This window comes from Bombina bombina, chromosome 6, assembly GCF_027579735.1.
Source record: "Bombina bombina isolate aBomBom1 chromosome 6, aBomBom1.pri, whole genome shotgun sequence".
NCBI lineage: Eukaryota > Metazoa > Chordata > Amphibia > Anura > Bombinatoridae > Bombina > Bombina bombina.
In genome coordinates, this window is record NC_069504.1 from 895048754 (window position 1) to 895069929 (window position 21176).

General features: G+C 37.7%; 1 protein-coding gene across 1 annotated transcript in view; it reads left to right on the top strand.

Moving 5' to 3' along the window:
* The first annotated feature begins 14605 nt into the window (after nt 1–14605).
* Nucleotides 14606–21176, top strand: part of LOC128664767 (uncharacterized) — a 38952-nt gene continuing 32381 nt past the window's right edge. The window contains exons 1-2 of the mRNA XM_053719574.1: nt 14606–14661; nt 17652–17838. Of these exons, the coding sequence (XP_053575549.1) occupies nt 14606–14661; nt 17652–17838 (243 nt within the window). The remainder of the gene's footprint in view (nt 14662–17651; nt 17839–21176) is intronic.

Below are 21176 nucleotides of genomic sequence, written 5' to 3' on the forward strand. Positions count from 1 at the left end.
TTCATGGCTTCTGGTTTCTAGAAGCTTATTATTTTGCATTCTTTCCCATTCCTGAAACTGTCATTTAAGGAATTTGATAATTTTGCTTTATATGTTGTTTTTTTCTATTACATATTGCAAGATGTCTCATCCTGACCCTGGATCAAAATCCTCTAATGGACAGACGCTGCCTGATGCTGGTTCTACCTTAGTTAAGTGTATATGTTGTAAACTTGTGGTATCTGTTCCCCCAGCTGTGGTTTGTGAAAGCTGTCATGATAAACTTTCCAATGCAGATTCTGTTTCTATTAGTAATAATCCTTTACCTGTTGTTGTTCCTTCAACATCTATTGTTCAGGATGTTCCTGTTAATGTTAAAGAATTTGTTTCTAATTCTATTAAGAAGACTCTGTCTGTTATTCCTCCTTCCAGTAAACGTAAAAGGTCTTTCAAAACTTCTCACTTTTCAGATTAATTTTTAGGTGACCGCCATCATTCTGACTTATCTGTTTCTGATGAGTTTTTTTCCGGTTCAGAAGATTCTACTACAGATATTGATACTGATAAATCTTCATATTTATTTAAGATGGAGTTTATTCGTTCATTGCTTAAAGAAGTTTTGATTGCTTTAGATATAGAGGAGTCCAGTCCTCTTGATACTAAACTGCTAAACGTTTAAATTCGGTTTATAAACCTCATGTGTTAATTCCGGAAGTTTTTCCAGTTCCTGATGCTATCTCAGATGTGATTGCTAGGGAATGGGATAGTCTGGGTACTTCATTTACTCCTTCTCCAAGGTTTAAGAAATTGTACCCTGTGCCATCTGATAGACTGGAATTTTGGGATAAAATCCCTAAAGTCGATGGGGCTATCTCTACTCTAGCCAAACGTACTGCTATTCCTACGGCAGATAGCACTTCGTTAAAGATCCTTTAGATAGGAAAATTGAATCTTTTTTGAGAAAAGCTTATTTATGTTCAGGTAATCTACTTAGACCTGCTATCTCTTTGGCTGATGTTGCTGCAGCTTCAATTTTCTGGTTGGAGGCTTTAGCGCAACAAGTGACAGATCATAACACATATAGCATTGTTAAACTTCTTCAACACGCTAATAACTTTGTCTGTGATGCCATTTTTGATATCATTAGAGTTGATGTCCGGTATATGTCTTTAGCTATTTTAGCTAGACAAGCTTTATGGCTTAAATCCTGGAATGTAGATATGACTTCTAAATCAACTTTGCTTTCTCTCTCTTTCCAAGGTAATAAATTGTTTGGTTCTCAGTTGGATTCTATAATTTCAACTGTTACTGGAGGGAAGGGTGCCTTTTTGCCTCAGGGAAAAAAATCTAAAGGTAATTACAGGGTTGCTAATAGTTTTCGTTCCTTTCGTCAGAAGGAGCAGAAGCCCGATCTTTCCCCTAAAGGAACAGTTTCCGGTTGGAAACCTAATCCAGTCTGGAATAAATCCAAGCCTTCCAGAAAGTCAAAACCAGCCCCTAAATCCACATGAAGGTGCGGCCCTCATTCCAGCGCAGCTGGTAGGGGGCAGGTTACGATTTTTCAAAGATGTTTGGATCAATTCGGTTCACAATCTTTGGATTCAGAACCTTGTTTCACAAGGGTACAGAATAGGTTTCAAAGTAAGACCGCCTGTGAGAAGATTCTTTCTCTCACGCATTCCAGTCAATCCAGTGAAGGCTCAGGCATTTCTGAAATGTGTTTCAGACCTAGAGTTAGCTTGGGTAATTATACCAGTTCCAGTTCTGGAACAGGGTCTGGGGTTTTATTCAAATCTATTCATCGTACCAAAGAAAGATAATTCTTTCAGACCGGTTCTGGATCTAAAAATATTGAATCGTTATGTAAGGATACCAACATTCAAAATGGTGTCTATAAGAACTATTCTGCCTTTTGTTCAGCAAGGGCATTATATGTCTACAATAGATTTACAGGATGCATACCTGCATATTCCAGTTCATCCAGATCACTATCAGTTTCTGAGATTCTCTTTTCTAGACAAGCATTACCAGTTTATTGCTCTTCCATTTGGTCTAGCAACAGCGCCAAGGATCTTTTCGAAGGTTCTCGGTGCCCTTCTCTCTGTAATCAGAGAACAGGGTATTGCGGTATTTCCTTATTTGGACCATATCTTGGTACTTGCTCAGTCTTCACATTCTGCAGAATGTCATACGAATCAACTTGTGTTGTTTCTTCAAAGACATGGTTGGAGGATCAATTTACCAAAGAGTTCCTTGATTCCTCAGACAAGGGTAACCTTTTTAGGTTTCCAAATAGATTCAGTGTCCATGACTTTGTCTCTGACAGAAAAGAGACGTCTGAAATTGGTTTCAGCCTGTCGAAACCTTCAGTCTCAATTGTTCCCTTCGGTAGCATTATGCATGGAGATTTTAGGTCTCATGACTGCTGCATCGGACGCGATCCCTTTTGCTCGTTTTCATACGAGACCACTTCAGCTTTGTATGTTAAACCAGTGGTGCAGGGATTATACAAGGATATCACAAATAATATCCTTAAATCCCAATGTTCGATCATCTCTATCTTGGTGGATGGATCACCATTGTTTAATTCAAGGGGCCTCTTTCGTTCGTCCAACCTGGACTGTGATCTCTACAGATGCGAGTCTATCAGGTTGGGGAGCTGTTTGGGGATCTCTGACAGCGCAGGGGGTTTGGAAATCTCAGGAGGCGAGATTACCAATCAATATTTTGGAACTTCGTGCGATTTTCAGAGCTCTTCAGTTCTGGCCTCTTCTGAAGAGAGAATTGTTTATTTGTTTTCAAACAGACAATGTCACGACCGTGGCATATGTCAATCATCAAGGGGGGACTCACAGTCCTCAAGCTATGAAAGAAGTATCTCGGATACTTGTATGGGCGGAATCCAGCTCCTGTCTAATTTCTGCGGTTCACATCCCAGGTGTAGACAATTGGGAAGCGGATTATCTCAGTCGCCAGACGTTACATCCGGGCGAATGGTCTCTTCATCCAGAGGTTTTTCTTCAGATTGTTCAAATCTGGGGACTTCCAGAAATAGATCTGATGGCCTCTCATCTGAACAAGAAACTTCCCAGGTATCTGTCCAGATCCCGGGATCCTCAGGCGGAAGCAGTGGATGCGTTGTCAATTCCTTGGAATTATCATCCTGCTTATATCTTTCCGCCTCTAGTTCTTCTTCTGAAAGTAATCTCCAAAATTCTAATGGAGTGCTCATTTATACTGCTGGTGGCTCCAGCATGGCCTCACAGGTTTTGGTTTGCGGATCTCGTTCGGATGGCCAGTTGTCAACCTTGGACACTTCCGTTAAGGCCAGACCTTCTATCTCAAGGCCCTTTTTTTCCATCAGGATCTCAAATGATTAAATTTGAAGGTATGGAGATTGAACGCTTAATTCTTAGTCATAGAGGTTTCTCTGACTCAGTGATTAATACTATGTTACAGGCTTGAAAATCTGTCTCTAGAAAGATTTATTATCGAGTTTGGAAGACTTACATCTCTTGGTGTTCTTCTCATAAATTCTCCTGGCATTCTTTCAGAATTCCTAGAATTTTACAATTTCTTCAGGATGGTTTGGATAAAGGTTTGTCTGCAAGTTCTTTGAAAGGACAAATATCTGCTCTTTCTGTTCTTTTTCACAGAAAGAGTGCTAATCTTCCTGATATTCATTGTTTTGTACAGGCTTTGGTCCGTATCAAACCTGTTATTAAGCCAATCTCTCCTCCTTGGAGTCTTAATTTGGTTTTGACAGTTTTACAGGCTCCTCCGTTTGAGCCTATGCATTCTCTAGACATTAAATTACTTTCTTGGGAAGTATTGTTCCTTTTGGCTATCTCTTCTGCTTGAAGAGTTTCTGAGTTATCTGCTCTTTCTTGTGAATCTCCTTTTCTGATTTTTCATCAGGATAAGGCGGTGTTGCGGACTTCATTTCAATTTTTACCTAATGTTGTGAATTCTAACAACATTAGTAGAGAAATTGTTGTCCCTTCATTATGTCCTAATCCTAAGAATTCTAAGGAAAGATTGTTACATTCTTTGGATGTAGTTAGAGCTTTGAAATATTATGTTGAAGCTACTAAAGATTTTAGAAAGACTTCTAGTCTATTTGTTGTTTTTTCTGGTCCTAGGAAAGGTCAGAAGGCTTCTGCCATTTCTTTGGCGTCTTGGTTATAGTCTTTGATTCATCATGCTTATGTGGAGTCGGGTAAGTCCCCGCCTCAAAGAATTACGGCTCATTCTACTAGGTCAGTTTCTACTTCCTGGGCCTTTAGGAATGAAGCTTCTGTTGATCACATTTGCAAAGCAGCGACTTGGTCTTCTTTGCATACTTTTACTAAATTCTACCATTTTGATGTGTTTTCTTCTTCTGAAGCAGTTTTTGGTAGAAAAGTACTTCAGGCAGCTGTTTCTGTTTGATTCGTCTGCTTATAATTTCAGTTTTTTTCATTATAAAGATTAAAACTTTTGATTTGGGTTGTGGATTATTTTTTTCAGCGGAATTGGCTGTCTTTATTTTATCCCTCCCTCTCTAGTGACTCTTGCGTGGAAGTTCCACATCTTGGATATCTGCTATCCCATACGTCACTAGCTCATGGACTCTTGCTAATTACATGAAAGAAAACATAATTTATGTAAGAACTTACCTGATAAATTCATTTCTTTCATATTAGCAAGAGTCCATGAGACCCACCCTTTTTGTGGTGGTTATGATTTTTTTGTATAAAGCACAATTATTCCAATTCCTTATTTTTGATGCTTTCGCTCCTTTCTTATCACCCCACTTGCTTGGCTATTCATTAAACTGAATTGTGGGTGTGGTGAGGGGTGTATTTATAGGCATTTTAAGGTTTGGGAAACTTTGCCCCTCCTGGTAGGAATGTATATCCCATACGTCACTAGCTCATAGACTCTTGCTAATATGAAAGAAATGAATTTATCAGGTATGTTCTTACATAAATTATGTTATATATATTTTTCTATATGTGAATAACATTGTAATGTTAAATATTAATAACCCCTGTCAAGTTAGCAAGCGAACAATAAATGTTAGTTTTTTTCTTTTGCGTTCTCCATTAAAGTCTATGGGGAGAAGTTATCGCAATCGTGATATCCAAAGCCCTGAAGTTAGTGTGTATTGGGTTTCGCTCTCATGCAAAAGTTTTACTTTCATTTTCTAATATGAGTGCTTACCCACGTGCGCAAAATCTTTACTTTTGGTGGTGTTAACGCTCAAGGAAAAGTGCTAAATAGCCCACCACTTGTAATCTGGCCCTAAGTCCCGAAAACATGTTAGTGTAACTTTGAGTGTTCTGTGGGCAGAGCCAACAGCATGGGTGGGAAGGGTTCCTGGCATGACATAATTGGCATTCTATAAGTTGCACCCCCATAGACCGCCACCACCCAGTCCATTATTTATATCCAAAGGAATGACAACTAATGTATATTATTTTTAGTATGTATACTTGTTTGCCTGTGTATGTGTGTTTATATGTAGAGTGTGTGTGTGTGTGTGTGTGTGTGAAGGAGTGAGTGCATGAGTATGTATGTAGTGTGTACAGTATGTATATGTATGTAGAGTGTGTGCATGTGTGGGTAAGTGCATGAGTATGTATGTAGTATAAATGTGTGTGTGTATATGAGTGAGTGTGTGGGTGAGTGAATATGTAGTGTGTATGGTTGGATGTGTGAATGAATAATTAGTGTATGTAGAGTATGTATGTAGTGTGTTTGAGAGTGTGCGTGAGTGAGTATGTAGTGTAAATTTGTGTGGTGTGGGTTTGAGTGAGTATGTAGTGTATATGTGTGTTTGTATGTAGTGTGTGTGGGTTGGTGGCTGTTTGAGTGAGTAATTATTTAGTGTGTTTGTATGTGTGTATGTGAGTGAGTGAGTGTGTGAGTATGTATGTAGTGTAAATGTGTGTGTTTGTATGTGAGTGAGTGTGTGGGTAAGTATGTTATGTGTATGGGTAGGTGTGTGAGTGAATAATTAGTATATGTAGAGTATGTATGTAGTGTGTTTGAGAGTGTACGTGAGTATGTAGTGTAAATTTGTGTGGTGTGGGTTTGAGTGAGTATGTAGTGTATATGTGCGTTTGTATGTAGTGTGGGTTGGTGGGTGTTTGAGTGAGTAATTATTTAGGGTGTGTGTGTTTGTATAAATATAGTGTGTATTTTTGAGTGAGTATGTAGTGTATATGTGTGTGGTGTGTGTGTTTGAGTGAGTATATAGTATATATGTGTGTGTATGTATGTAGTGTGGGTGTGTAAGTGAGGGAGTGAATACAAAATGTTTTTTTTTAATTTAGTTTTTATTCTCAGGATACCCTTATCCAGTTAGTTGGGGAAACTTCACCGGAGTCTTTGATCATTGTCGAGGTAGTTGTCCGCTTATTTACTCAATGTATGGCGTGTGTTTTTCCTACTGCTCTGTAATGTCAAAGTAATTAAAAACATTCACCAATTTTCTTCTCTCAGGAGATCTTCCACCTACCGGTGTCAGACTTTACTATCTTTGTGTCCAGTTTGAGTCCTGAGGGTTCCAAGAGTTTCCTCACCTTTTTATCCCAGAATGTTACATCCTTACAGGTACAGTACATATTATTAAACACAGATACAGAACATGCACAAAGCCTAGATTAACAGTATATGTTTGAGTCTCAAGAACTGAAAAAAGAGCACAAAACAGATTTTTGTTTTGTAGACCTTAAAAGAAACCCCCTGGAAATGGGTTAAACACATAGTTAAAGTCAGCTCCAGAGCAGCAATGCACTTCTGGGACCTATCTGAACACATTTGGTGAGCCAATGGCAAGTGACATATGTGTATAGCCACCAATCACCAGCTTTCTCCCAAAAGTGCATTGCTGCTCATTTCCCTTCATCTAACTATTTTATCTTCCATTTTAACAATTCCTCTTTTACCTCTTCAGTTGTCTGATTTTTTTTGGTCACTTACCTGTCCACCCTTCTTCCCTTCAGCATATTTTGTTCCATTCCTTATTACCTTCCACATAATTCAAAGTTCCCTTTTTCTTTCTTTCTCTCAGGCGCCAGATGAATATTACTACATTTTGGTGTCCACGTTGCTAACTAATCAAGTGATTTCTAATCACACACTCTTCACTGATATTGCTAATCTTCTGCATTACCTGGAACCAGATCAAATGCTCAGATATCTTCCTGCCCTGCAAGACAGCAGCGAAGCGTAAGTCAGTCTATGCAGAGTATTAGTGTGCCTTGTCTCTTTATATACATATTCTCTGTTACATTTATAGCACGACCTATGTATACTGCTGGTCTGTTGAATTTCTTGTTTTATATTAGCTCTCTAGGTGAGAAAAAAATAGAAATAGTTTTGTAAAAATGATGTTTAGTTCCCAAAAACAATATACCAAGTTTTCATCCACTGTCCAAATGCACTATTATAATGTTTTGTAATCATATTCATTAGACTTGTGCGCGATCGAAAAATTTGTTTTGTTTCGGTTGTTTTTTATTTCGGTTCGGTATGCGTCGGTTATTCGTTTCGGTTTCATTCATATTGTTGTTAATTCGGTCATTCGGATTCATTCGGAAACGTAATTCAAGTTATTAATTTCGGACCGATTCGTAATGACGGACCGAATCGTAATGACGGACCGAATCGTAATGACGGACCGACTCGTAATGTCGGACCGAATCGTAATGTCGGACCGAATCGTAATGTCGGACCGAATAGTAATTTATGAAAAAATTCTGTTAAATCATTATTTCGGAAATTATTCGGTTCTATTATTTCGGATACATTCGATTTCAATTTCCAATCGATTAGATAATCATATCAATATTATTCATAAATGTATTACACTGTTAAATGACTGTAATATATTAATAAATAAATTTAATATGTCATTTAAACACTTATCATTATATTTATATTTAGACTGTGCAGCCAATCATAAATTTCAAAAAACTCCAGCCACCAATTTCTTTAAAAGACCTTTATTCTTTTGTCATGGGTCCCATTGATATACAACGTTTCAAGCCAGCATTAGGCTCTTAGTCATGTACACTTTAATTATACAGGTTTCTGCTACTTATACCTACACCTGTTAGTCACTCACCTGGTGTTGATTAACCCATTCCATAAGGAACACAACTATTGCTATTGCAACAGTGACATCTTGTGGATGAAAGATATAGTACACCACATGTTTTTGTTCTGAATTTTTCAGTGTTCCTTCATGGAATGGATGAACACCATCACACATTCTTAAAATCACATAAAACCTATATACAATTTAAAAGAGGAGTATAAAATCCCAATATCTATAGAGCCACAGTAGTAGGAATCAATGTACATAATACATTCTCATTATCATAAATTTCAAACAAAAAAATAAACATACAGAAAGATTTAAAGAGATATACCTTCCCAAAAACACCTGTTTTTTTCAAAAAAATATTTTATTTTTCAAATCCTATTTGCCAATATTTGACCAGTTCTTATTATCCTTAGATATTTGCCAGTATTTGACCAGTTATTATTATCCATAGATATTAATGTCTATACCCATAATATTTTTATGTATTAGTTGACTTATCCATACGCTACATAATTAATTAGAGGTCAACAAAACAGACTCCAATCAAAGTCTTTGTTTAGACCCCTAGGGGTCAGGCAATCTAGTTTATAGATCCAGAACATCTCCCTCATTTTGAGGAGATGTTCCCTGTCACCACCCCTTCTTGGTTTCATTACCTGATCTATGATAAGGAATCTAAGTTGACTAATATTATGACCTGCAGAGAGGAAGTCTAGATTGCCTGACCCCTAGGGGTCTAGATTGCCTGACCCCTAGGGGTCTAAACAAAGACTTTGATTGGAGTCTGTTTTGTTGACCTCTAATTAATTATGTAGCGTATGGATAAGTCAACTAATACATAAAAATATTATGTGTATAGACATTAATATCTATGGATAATAATAACTGGTCAAATACTGGCAAATATCTAAGGATAATAAGAACTGGTCAAATATTGGCAAATAGGATTTGAAAAATAAAATATTTTTTTGAAAAAAACAGGTGTTTTTGGGAAGGTATATCTCTTTAAATCTTTCTGTATGTTTATTTTTTTGTTTGAAATTTATGATAATGAGAATGTATTATGTACATTGATTCCTACTACTGTGGCTCTATAGATATTGGGATTTTATACTCCTCTTTTAAATTGTATATAGGTTTTATGTGATTTTAAGAATGTGTGATGGTGTTCATCCATTCCATGAAGGAACACTGAAAAATTCAGAACAAAAACATGTGGTGTACTATATCTTTCATCCACAAGATGTCACTGTTGCAATAGCAATAGTTGTGTTCCTTATGGAATGGGTTAATCAACACCAGGTGAGTGACTAACAGGTGTAGGTATAAGTAGCAGAAACCTGTATAATTAAAGTGTACATGACTAAGAGCCTAATGCTGGCTTGAAACGTTGTATATCAATGGGACCCATGACAAAAGAATAAAGGTCTTTTAAAGAAATTGGTGGCTGGAGTTTTTTGAAATTTATGGACTTTGGTGAGACTTGGCAAGTCTGTTACTCTGTGCCCCACTGGAAGAGGTAAATTGGTGTGCTGTTTTCCATTTTTTTGATTTCACTGTATGCTGCCCTTGGAGTAACGTGCACACCAATATGGCTGAAGGTAATGCCTCTAATACAATTACTAACATACAATTGGGACCCACCGTGTTTGGGTATGATGAGGAGACTGCCCAGCATATTAATGCCACAGTAGTGGGAAATAGAGACTTTCTAAACATCACTCCCTCAGAAACCACAGGGAGATTCTTGGAGAAAGAGAGCAAGAAAAAAATGGTACTTGAACTACATGCTATAACCCTGTCTGAGTACCATAAAGTCCAGCGCATACCCAGGGGGTTAAGAATGTCCACATGTCCAACACTATTTGCTGATAGAAAGGAATACACTGATAAATTCGAAAGTATATTGAAAAAGTGCTCCTTTGATATTATCACTTGGACAGTGGAGTTTGCACAGCAGGAAATTAATGCATACAAGGAGAAAATCAATTTACAGAAAGAACAACTTGTAAAAAACTTACCCCTGGATGAATATAAAAAGCTGGTCATGGATGTGGAGAAATCTGTAAACGACTATAGAAAGCAAATGGAAAGCCGAAAACGACAGAAGTTCATAAGAGATGAGCAGGACTACTGCCATGGAGTCGTCTATAGATGGCGCCAGAACACAGGATTCAACAAAAACCCAAGTGGCGGTATGCGAGGCCAGAGAAGACCAGTGAGACAGACCGCAAGCCAAGGAGATGTCCACAGTGGATCCGAATCCTCTGCAAGTTTTTTAACCGAGGACTCGGATATCGATATCACCGGGCCGGGAGGAAACACAGGAAACAGCGGAGCGGGCCCAGTGATGACGTCACAACGTCAGCGACCACGCCGCACACGCGGCGCACAGAGAGGCGGCTATCGCTACTGAACACAGACAGACCGGAGGGGATAGGAGAGCAGCCCAGCACAAGTGTCAGGTATGAAGAGGCCAAAGATACACCGACTGAGAGACCGACACAATGTGAGGATACATGGGCTGATATCCCGGACCGGCTGCTGGTAAGAAATACAACAAGGGGGACTGTTGAAAGAACTGTGTCTGAAAATGTTGTGAGAGAACATGACACAAATGCTTTCAGTGTTGAGGATCCATGCAGGCATATACAGAAATCTCCCGCTGAGACAATGACTGATATTGTCAATTACCCTAATAGTGACTTTCTGAATGACCAAATGTTGGGACATGTTACTTATAATTCTAATCACGTTTTTTTACAGAAGGTTAACCCACAATTAGCATTTATGAATGAGCACAATAATGTTACTTATGACACTGATAGTTTGGTATATAATTTGTCTGATTATGTCCTCAGTGATGAGGAACACTTAGCATTAAATAAGGGATTATCATATTGTTTAGATGATTCTTTTAATGACTTCACAATTTTTCAAGATTTGCACAGGTTTTTTAGGAAACTTAAATTAAAGATATATTTTTCTTTACAGAAAGACACCAATTTGACACACACTAAGGTCACTGATAAGAATGTTAGATTTAACAACATTAAAGATTTTGGAATAACTAAAAAAAGTAAATTTACACCGTCAACCACTCATAGTGTTACAACTTATATGAATCTGGTTCAGAGAGAAATTAAAAACTTACTTAAGAAAGAAACTAAAAGAAAGTTGGTACAAAAGAACAAGAAGGATAAATTGGCAATTCAGTCACTAAGAAACAATAATGACATAATTATCAAGGAGGCAGACAAGGGCGGGGCTGTAGTTATCCTTAATAGGTCTGATTATATACAAGAAATTGAACGCCAGTTAGCAGATAGCCAAGTATATGAGAAATTACCTAGGGATCCTACTGGCCAGATCAATAAGGAGATAGAGAATACATTACAACTAGCGGTTAGGAGGGAGATCATTTCAGAAAAATTTAAAGATGCCTTGTTTGAAAAAAATCCTATTAGACCTGTCATTTATGTGTTACCCAAGATCCATAAAACCATGACTAAGCCACCTGGGCGCCCTATTGTGGCTGGAATAGGCTCTGTATTTTCAAATATTTCAGTTTTTTTGGATAAGGTTTTACAACCCTTAATACAGAAGACCACTTCGTATATAAGAGATACAAATGATTTTTTGTCTAAACTTAAAGATTTGGGCCAGGTTGGTGAGAAATGTATATTATTTACACTAGATGTTTCCAGCTTGTACACCTCAATTAAGCACACAAGTGGAATAGCAGCAGTTGAGAACATCCTAAAAACTGACAGCAACTATACACTGGCAGAAATTGGCTTTTTGACAGATCTATTAACCTTAATATTACATCAGAATTATTATCTGTTCATGGATACTTACTACATTCAGAAACAGGGGACAGCAATGGGCTCCAACGTCGCCCCCACATACGCCAACATATTTATGAATAGCTTTGAGGAACACTTTGTGTACTCTAACTCACTTTTTCAAACTCATGGGGTCTCCTGGTGGAGATTTATTGACGATGTGTTTGGCGTGTGGGGGGGGCGACGTTGGGAGCCTATTAACATTCATAGAAGATTTGAATTGCTCAGTGCAAGGATTGAAATTTAGTATGAATATGAGTGAAGTGGGTACAGAATACTTGGACACTTATGTATATAAAGAAAAAGGTTTTTTAGAAACTGATCTATATATAAAAAAGACTGATAAGAATAATTTGCTACAATATGGCAGCTGCCATCCAGAAAGTGTGTTTAAAGCAATACCTAAGAGCCAGTTCACTAGGGTTAAGAGAATTGTATCAGATAGCAATAAATGTAAACAAAGATTAGGGGATATGGCGAATAAATTTATTGCCAGAAAATACCCTAGAAATTTGATAATGGAACAATTGGCTAATGTAGAAGCTGGCTCTAAACAAAATCAGAGACAAGGAAAGCTAGGCAAGAAAGGAGAGAACAATATAATATTTGTCACCCAACATAACAGGTTCAGTCAAAAAATAACCGGTGTCTTAAAAAGACACTGGCATATAATAAGGGAATGTAATCCACAAGTAGAAGAATTTAAACAGGTGCCCATGGTAGCATATAAGAAAAATAAAAGCATTAAGGATTTGATTGTACACACTGACATAGGTTCTGCTAAAAGAAATATCCAATTAACAATTGGTAGTAAAAATAATGGCTGTTATCCGTGCTTGAACTGCAGCCATTGCAGTTCCATGATAAAAGGAAAAAACTTTTATCATCCAACTAGCGGACGGAAATTCACAATAAATAAATATTTCACATGCAGAACCACCTTTGCTATTTATATGATCAAGTGTCCATGTGGACTAATCTATATAGGTGAGACCTGCAGAGAGGTAAGGGAGAGGATAACAGAACATAAATCAAACATAAGATGTAAAAATACGGAGGCTCCTGTGTCCTCTCACTTCCTCTCTGCAGGTCATAATATTAGTCAACTTAGATTCCTTATCATAGATCAGGTAATGAAACCAAGAAGGGGTGGTGACAGGGAACATCTCCTCAAAATGAGGGAGATGTTCTGGATCTATAAACTAGATTGCCTGACCCCTAGGGGTCTAAACAAAGACTTTGATTGGAGTCTGTTTTGTTGACCTCTAATTAATTATGTAGCGTATGGATAAGTCAACTAATACATAAAAATATTATGTGTATAGACATTAATATCTATGGATAATAATAACTGGTCAAATACGGGCAAATATCTAAGGATAATAAGAACTCGTCAAATATTGGCAAATAGGATTTGAAAAATAAAATATTTTTTTGAAAAAAACAGGTGTTTTTGGGAAGGTATATCTCTTTAAATTTTTCTGTATGTTTATTTTTTTGTTTGAAATTTATGATAATGAGAATGTATTATGTACATTGATTCCTACTACTGTGGCTCTATAGATATTGGGATTTTATACTCCTCTTTTAAATTGTATATAGGTTTTATGTGATTTTAAGAATGTGTGATGGTGTTCATCCATTCCATGAAGGAACACTGAAAAATTCAGAATAAAAACATGTGGTGTACTATATCTTTCATCCACAAGATGTCACTGTTGCAATAGCAATAGTTGTGTTCCTTATGGAATGGGTTAATCAACACCAGGTGAGTGACTAACAGGTGTAGGTATAAGTAGCAGAAACCTGTATAATTAAAGTGTACATGACTAAGAGCCTAATGCTGGCTTGAAACGTTGTATATCAATGGGACCCATGACAAAAGAATAAAGGTCTTTTAAAGAAATTGGTGGCTGGAGTTTTTTGAAATTTATGGACTTTGGTGAGACTTGGCAAGTCTGTTACTCCGTGCCCCACTGGAAGAGGTAAATTGGTGTGCTGTTTTCCATTTTTTTGATTTCACTGTGCAGCCAATCAGGCAGCCTGATTGACAATTATGCTTGCATCACTCCTGCACACTATAGCCACACCCATGTAACTAATATCTTCGTTAAATTTTGTGAGTTGAAGAGAGCAGTTTGATATTGGAGAATGTCTGTTAGAGAAATTGGGAGTGTTCATGGAGGTGATAGGGACAGTAGAGTTAGGGACAGTGTAGTTAGTACTAGGGAGAGTAGAGGTAGTGATATTAGAGAGAGTGGACATAAGGATAGGGACCGTGGAGCTAGGGAGAGTAGTAATAATAATAGGGATAGTGATAGAGGTAAGGATAAGCATAGGATTAGTCATAGGCACCCTGTACATAGGGATAGGGAGAGGGACCTTGGATGTACTAGGGAGAGGGTAGGTAGGGACAGGGAGAGGCATGGTGGAGTAAAAAAGCACACCAGTGCCAAAAAACAATTTAAGAGGAGGAGGCCACTTACACCCTCTGAGGAGTCGGACTCTAGTGCTGCTGAGAAGGAACAGCAGCGTGCCACTTCACCAAGGCATAGAGGGCCAACCTTTACGACAGAAGAAAATTTGTCCCTTGTGTCTGCTGTGTTGAAAGTCCGGCACATCTTGTTTTCTTCCAATGTTTCGTCCTCTGCAAGGCAAGCGGCATGGAACACAGTTCGTGATGCTGTCTTTGCAGTTGGAGCAGTCGACAGGACAAGCCGCCTGTGTCAAGCACCGGTAAGTTTCAAAAACAATTTTCTTTTATAGTAAGAAACTAACTCTAGTGTGTGTTAGCCTGTGTGTACATACTATACAGTCCAAAATGTGTAACGTAAAGAAATAAATTCAATTGTAATTATTATTCATTGTCATGGCATCTTTATTTGAAAAAGCAGGAATGTAAGTCAAGCTTAAAGGGATAGTAAACTAAAAAAAATTATTTCATGATTCTGCTAGAGCATTGATTTTTTAATCAACTTTCTAAATTACTCCTATTATTAATTTTTCTTTTTTCTCTTGTTATCTTTATTTGAAATTGTAGGTTTATAAGGTAAGGACAGAGCCTGCCCATTTTTGGTTTTAGCACCCTGGCTAGCGCTTGAGATTGGTGGCAACATTTAACAAACCAATAAGCAAGTGCAACCCAGGTTCTCAACCCAAAAAAGGATCATTCCTGCTTTCAAATAAAGATCCCACGTGAATGAAGAAATAATGAGTTACTATTAAATAATATAATTGCTTAAATTTTCATCTATATCTTGAAATAAAAATGTTGTGTTTACTGTTTAGTATCCATTTAAGGGCTTTTTTATTCCTTACAGAATTAAAGATGGAAACTTTGGCCAACCAAGACCAAATATATTCATTTTTTGGATTATATATATTTGTCTTTTTAAATAAAGGGATAAACTTTAACCAACTTTATGGGGCACAAAGTCAGATTCAAACGTAAAGGGACACTAAACCCAACTTATTTCTTTCATGATTCAGATAGAGCATCAATTTTAATCAATTTTAAGCAACTTTCTAATTTACTCCTATTATCAAATTTTCTGTGTTCTCTTGGGGGTCAATGTATTAATGTGCGAGGGGACATGATACGATGTAGCGTATCATGTCCGCCGCACATCGATAAATGCCGACAGCTGCTTCATAACTTTTCCGGCGAGCCTCCAGGGGCATGACGCTCCGTACGGAGCTTGATAAATTGACCCCTTGGTAACTATCTTTTTTTTTTTTAAAAAAGAATGAATGTAAGCCTATGAGCCAGCCCATCCTTGGGTCAGTACCTGGGTAGTGCTTGATGATTGTTGGCTAAATGTAGCCACCAATCAGCAATCTCTATCCAAGATGCTGAACCAAAAATTGGTTCAGTTCGTAAGCTTTACATTCCTGCTTTTTCAAATAAAGATCCAAGGAGACTGAAGAAAAAAAGATTATAGGAGTAAATTAGAAAGTTTCTTAAAATTGCATGCTCTACCTGAATAGTGAAAGAAAAAATTTGGGTTCAGTGTGCCTTTAAATATTCAGTTATAATTTTTTTTATACTTTTCAATTTATGTATATTATCAAATTCACTTTGAGCAGCGCCGTCCTCATGCTTTTCTCACGCAGTCCTCTACTCTCCACTGCACATTCAGCGTTGGTTGTACATTTTTTTAAGGCCAGGTATGTTTTTCTCGTGCTGCAGTCTCACTCTCTAGTATGCGCATGACTGCATCAGCCAAACATACCTGTCCTTATAATATAAATAATAATATTTATTTTAAGAAATACAACTGCGCCACGCACATCCGAATGAAAATGAATATGTCCGAACGATTTGAATATTTTGGAACAAATGCATTCGGATTAGTAGTATATCTATTAATATTAAATATATATAGTATACCATGCATTTTATCTGTTCAATCTCACTCATATTTTAATTATTTGATAATAAATAAATATCTAATTTTCTAACTATTTTGTGGTTCTTTGGATTTAATAATAATATTTATTATGCGCATCCGAATGAAAACGAATTCGTCCGAACGATTAGAATATTTCGTAACAAATGCATTCAGATTAGTATGCTTTCGGAAAGGATTTCATTTGGATATTCTAAATGGTCCTAAGCTCCAAATTCGTCCGAATTCGAATTCGGAACGAAACGAAGCGCACATGTCTAATATTCATATACTTAGAGTGCAAACTCCATGCAACATTATATGTATATTGGACACACAACCAGGATAAATTGCACCGGCATTATGATACAAGCAAAAAAGTGTGTATTTGTGTTTCCAAGAATTTGATCTAATTCAGTAGTTCCCAAAACTATTTGCAAATACTCAATGAAACTATGAAACTAACAGTATTTGCAAGCTGCAGCTATTGCTTAAAGGGACATGATACCCAAATGTTGATGCACATGAAAGTGATGCAGCATAGCTGTAAAAAGCTGACTAGAAAATATCACCTGAACATCTCTATGTAAAAAAGGAAGATATTTTACCTTAAATTTCCTAAGTATTCACACCCCGCTGTAAAGATACTGTAAGCAGCCAGTCAGGATGCTTGTCCCAGGTCAAGCTGGGGAGTGTGCATCTGTCATGTGCAGGCACAATCATGTTATTTTCCTATATTAGTTCTATGAAATCTCAAGATTAGAGTGAAATCTCATGAGTTTACAGCAAAGGCAAATAATTACCTTCTTTCCAACTCGCAGCTGGACAGCAGCTGAAGTATAACGATTTACACAGCACTTACATTTTTTAAAGAAATTTTGAGGTAAAATATCTTTCTTTTTTTACATAAAGATGCTCAGGTGATATTTTATAGTCAGCTTTTTACAGCTATGCTGCATCACTTTCATGTGCTTCAACTTTTGGGTATCATGTCTCTTTAATGCACACAGGTGATTCAATCAATATGAATGATCCACTAATTAATCATTTGTCAACAACTGAGAACCAAAACATAAACATGAAAAACACTATAGGCAACAGTGGAGATAGCAAAAGGATTTATTAAGCAAAATAAATAATAAAAAATGTAATGGTAGCTGACCAGCACTAGCACCACAGCAACCGCTTCCAAAGAGAGGCAGAGAAATGAATACATTTACTGCTGACCTGCTTAATACTTCCAGCATATATGTTTATACAAAAACCCATCCATCACAATCACCAAAACATATCATTTTGAATTTGTACAATTATGTTTTTTTTTTGCTGTTTTTACAGGCTTGTTGCTCTCAGTCATTCTTTTGATTTGTTCTCTGCTGATCAAAGACTTGCTCTCAGGTTGTGGCTCCTCAGTTCTCATATTTTTGAAAACATTTCATTGTTATCTGACTCTTTCGTACAACAAGTTGGAAGTCTCCTCCCACTGCTTCCGCTTCATGTATTCCAACAGCTGAGCGCACAGCAGGTAACACAAAAAATAATAGAATGAATAGGTCATGTCTGTATAAGTTATAAAATCATAATTCAGATGTGTGTTAGTATGCATATTAGAGACATCACTTAAGTATTCTTAGACATGACATGGTTAAATAAAATGTGAAATAGCACAAAAGGTCAATAGTTTATGAGACTCTTTTCTTGCCCTGTCATGTGGTACCTATGGTTTGGTCTGCTACTGCCACATTCCTTTGCATGTTGGATGATCATAGATATATGGTGTGTTGGAGATCAACAGTTTATAAATATCTTATTCATTAACTCACTTTACATGTATATTACACTATCCTTCATATTTTAGTACAGTACAGTTAAAGGGACACTCAAGTCAAAATTAAACTTTCATTATTCAGATAGAGCATGCAATTTTAAAACAACTTTCCAATTTACTTCCATTAACAAAATGTGCACAGTCTTTTTATATTTAAACTTTTTGAGTCACCAGCTCCTAGTGAGCATGTGCAAGAATTCACAGAATAAACGTGTATGCAGTTGTGATTGGCTGATGGCTGTCACATGGTACAGCGGGAGTGGAAATAGACATACCTTTTAAAATTGTCAGAAAAAAAATCTTCTACTCATTTGAAGTTCAGACTAAGTGCTATTGTATTGTCTTGTTATCTTGCATTTGTTGAACATGCAAATCTACTGTGTTGACTTGTCCTTTAAGGAAGAATTTTTAACATGCTGCCCCAGCATCACCCCCACAACTAAAGGGAAACATTTAAGGGAACAATTCTGTTTTCTCAATGTTTGGATTTAGGTTCACAAGTATTTGTCCTGCTTTAACTTGACCTGATTACCTGACCACTGGCTTGTGGGGCTTACTAACTGGCCCCCAGGATGACTACTCACCTATCTAACTTAGTAACTGGCATCCTCCCTGTCCAATGGTCTGTCTGATCTGTTACCCTGTTGGCCTTTCTGACTTGCTAATTAACCACATCTCTGGCATTCTGTCACTTTACTCGGCTTCCCTTTAGTTTTCTTGACCTGGTAACTGGTCATCTTCTTAACCTCTGGTGTGACTGACCTGCTATCTGTGAAACTATATGACTAAAGACTTGTTTGATATGCTACCTGGGTCCTGCTTAAGCACTGATCTCCCTTTCTGCTGTGACTATTGGCTGCCTTACATTGACTTAATCTGTATTACTTGGTTCCTGGATGCTTGGTACTTACCTCCTGATCAGCAAATCTTGACTTAACAACCAGCTCACCATTGGGTACTTGGGTAGAAGTGTGAATACTGGTGAGTTAGCCAACCAAATTACCTTATTGGGTCAGCTGGTACATCAAATTTTATCAACTACATGCCATCAAAACAAGTTCCACTTAATCTACCAACATTGATGAAGTTGCTGGATCTCATTCAACTTCATGTAACCCTCAAACACTAGCTTCTATGTTAGAGAAATTATTCTGCAATCACTTAGCTACAGTTGTTTTCTATAAAGTCATACCTGTACCATCTTTCCAGGGCCCATCACTTTATTAACCACCATACCATCACTGTCTAAACTTTCCAAGTTTCTTTGGAATTAAAAGGCACTTTTACTGAGGTACTGATTTATTTTTCCTCACACCCTTGATGGGTTAAAAAGCTGCATATTAAACAGGTTAGCAAAACTCCTACCATCCCTTATTAACCCGGACCAAGTCGGTTTTATCCCTGGGAGAGAGGGTCCTGATAATACCCGGAGACTCCTCAACATTCTTCTTGAGGCCAAGAGGCTTAACAAGCTACTTGCGGTGCTCTCCTTAGATGCTGAAAAAACATTCGACCGGGTCCGCTGGGAGTACCTGTGGATGGTCCTGGAAACGTTCCGGTTTCCTGCGCAGGTGGTCCGGGCGGTGCGGGCTCTATATTCCACCCCGGCGGCCTCAGTTAGGGGGCTAGGGTTTGACTCTGCTCCTTTCTCCATCACTAACGGCACTAGACAGGGTTGCCCTCTCTCCCCTATCCTTTTCGCACTGGCCATGGAACCCTTGGCCGCTGCCATTAGAGCTGATTGTCATGATTCCTCCGTTCATCGCCGTCTCGCCGCGGCTCCCGGATCTCTTCTGGTTCTTACGTCACGTTGCTAGGCAACGTGACGCATTCTCAAGACACCCCCTCTGACGTAACGGCCCTCTCTCAGCCTTTAAATCTCGGTGGGAGATTTACTCGGGGCCCGTTTGTTCTCTGTCAAACCTGCTTAAAAGGACATTATTATTTGTTTGCTGTCAAACCTGCTTAAAAGGACATTATTATTTGTTTGCTGTCAAACCTGCTTAAAAGGACATTATTATTTGTTTGCTGTCAAACCTGCTTAAAAGGACATTATTATTTGTTTGCTGTCAAACCTGCTTAAAAGGACATTATTATTTGTTTGCTGTCAAACCTGCCTAAAAAGACATTATCATTTGTTTGCTGACAATCCTGCTTAAAAGGACATTAACATTTGTTTGCGGACACCTGCTTAAAGGGACATTATCTTTGTTTTGCTTTAATCCTGCTAATAAGGACATTATCATTTGTTTGCTGACAATCCTGCTTAAAAGGACATTAACATTTGTTTGCGGACACCTGCTTAAAGGGACTTTATCTTTGATTGCTTTAATCCTGCTAAAAGGACATTATCATTTGTTTGCTAACAACCTGCTTAAAGGGACATACTTTGTTTGTTGCAAACCTGCAAGAAAGAAACATTATCATTTGTTTGCTTATAACCTGCTTAAAGGGACATAATCTTTGTTTGTTTCTATTTCCCTGAGAAAGGAACGCTATCTCCTGTAAATCAATTCTGTCCTCAAGAAGATATACTGAATTACTAATTCTTTTGGGAAGGTCTTATATCCTGCTTATTTTGTTTCCTGAGTGGGTCACGTCCTGGATATTTCTCAGTGTGCCAGCGTGTGTTTTAATATTCACGCTAGCAGTTGGGTTAAATCCTGAACTGACTAAATACGGCTGACATTACAAACGGGCCATAAATGGACCCCACTGAATTATCCATGGCCGTGACCCACCAGGGACAATTACTGGGATCCCATGTTACCCACTTGCAATCCTTGGATACTAAGCTGGATCAAATCACTACATTATTACAGAGCTTGGTTGCTCCTATCCCTCCAAATCCTAATATTGAGGCATCTCCTCCTCCTATTCCCAACAACCAATCACAAGGACATTTGAGTCCTAGGATTCCTCTTCCAGACAAATATGATGGGAATCCTGAAGACTGTAGGGGCTTTCTGAATCAATGTCGACTTCACTTTCGTAACAGTCCTACCCTTTTTGCTACTCCCTCATCTCGGATTACA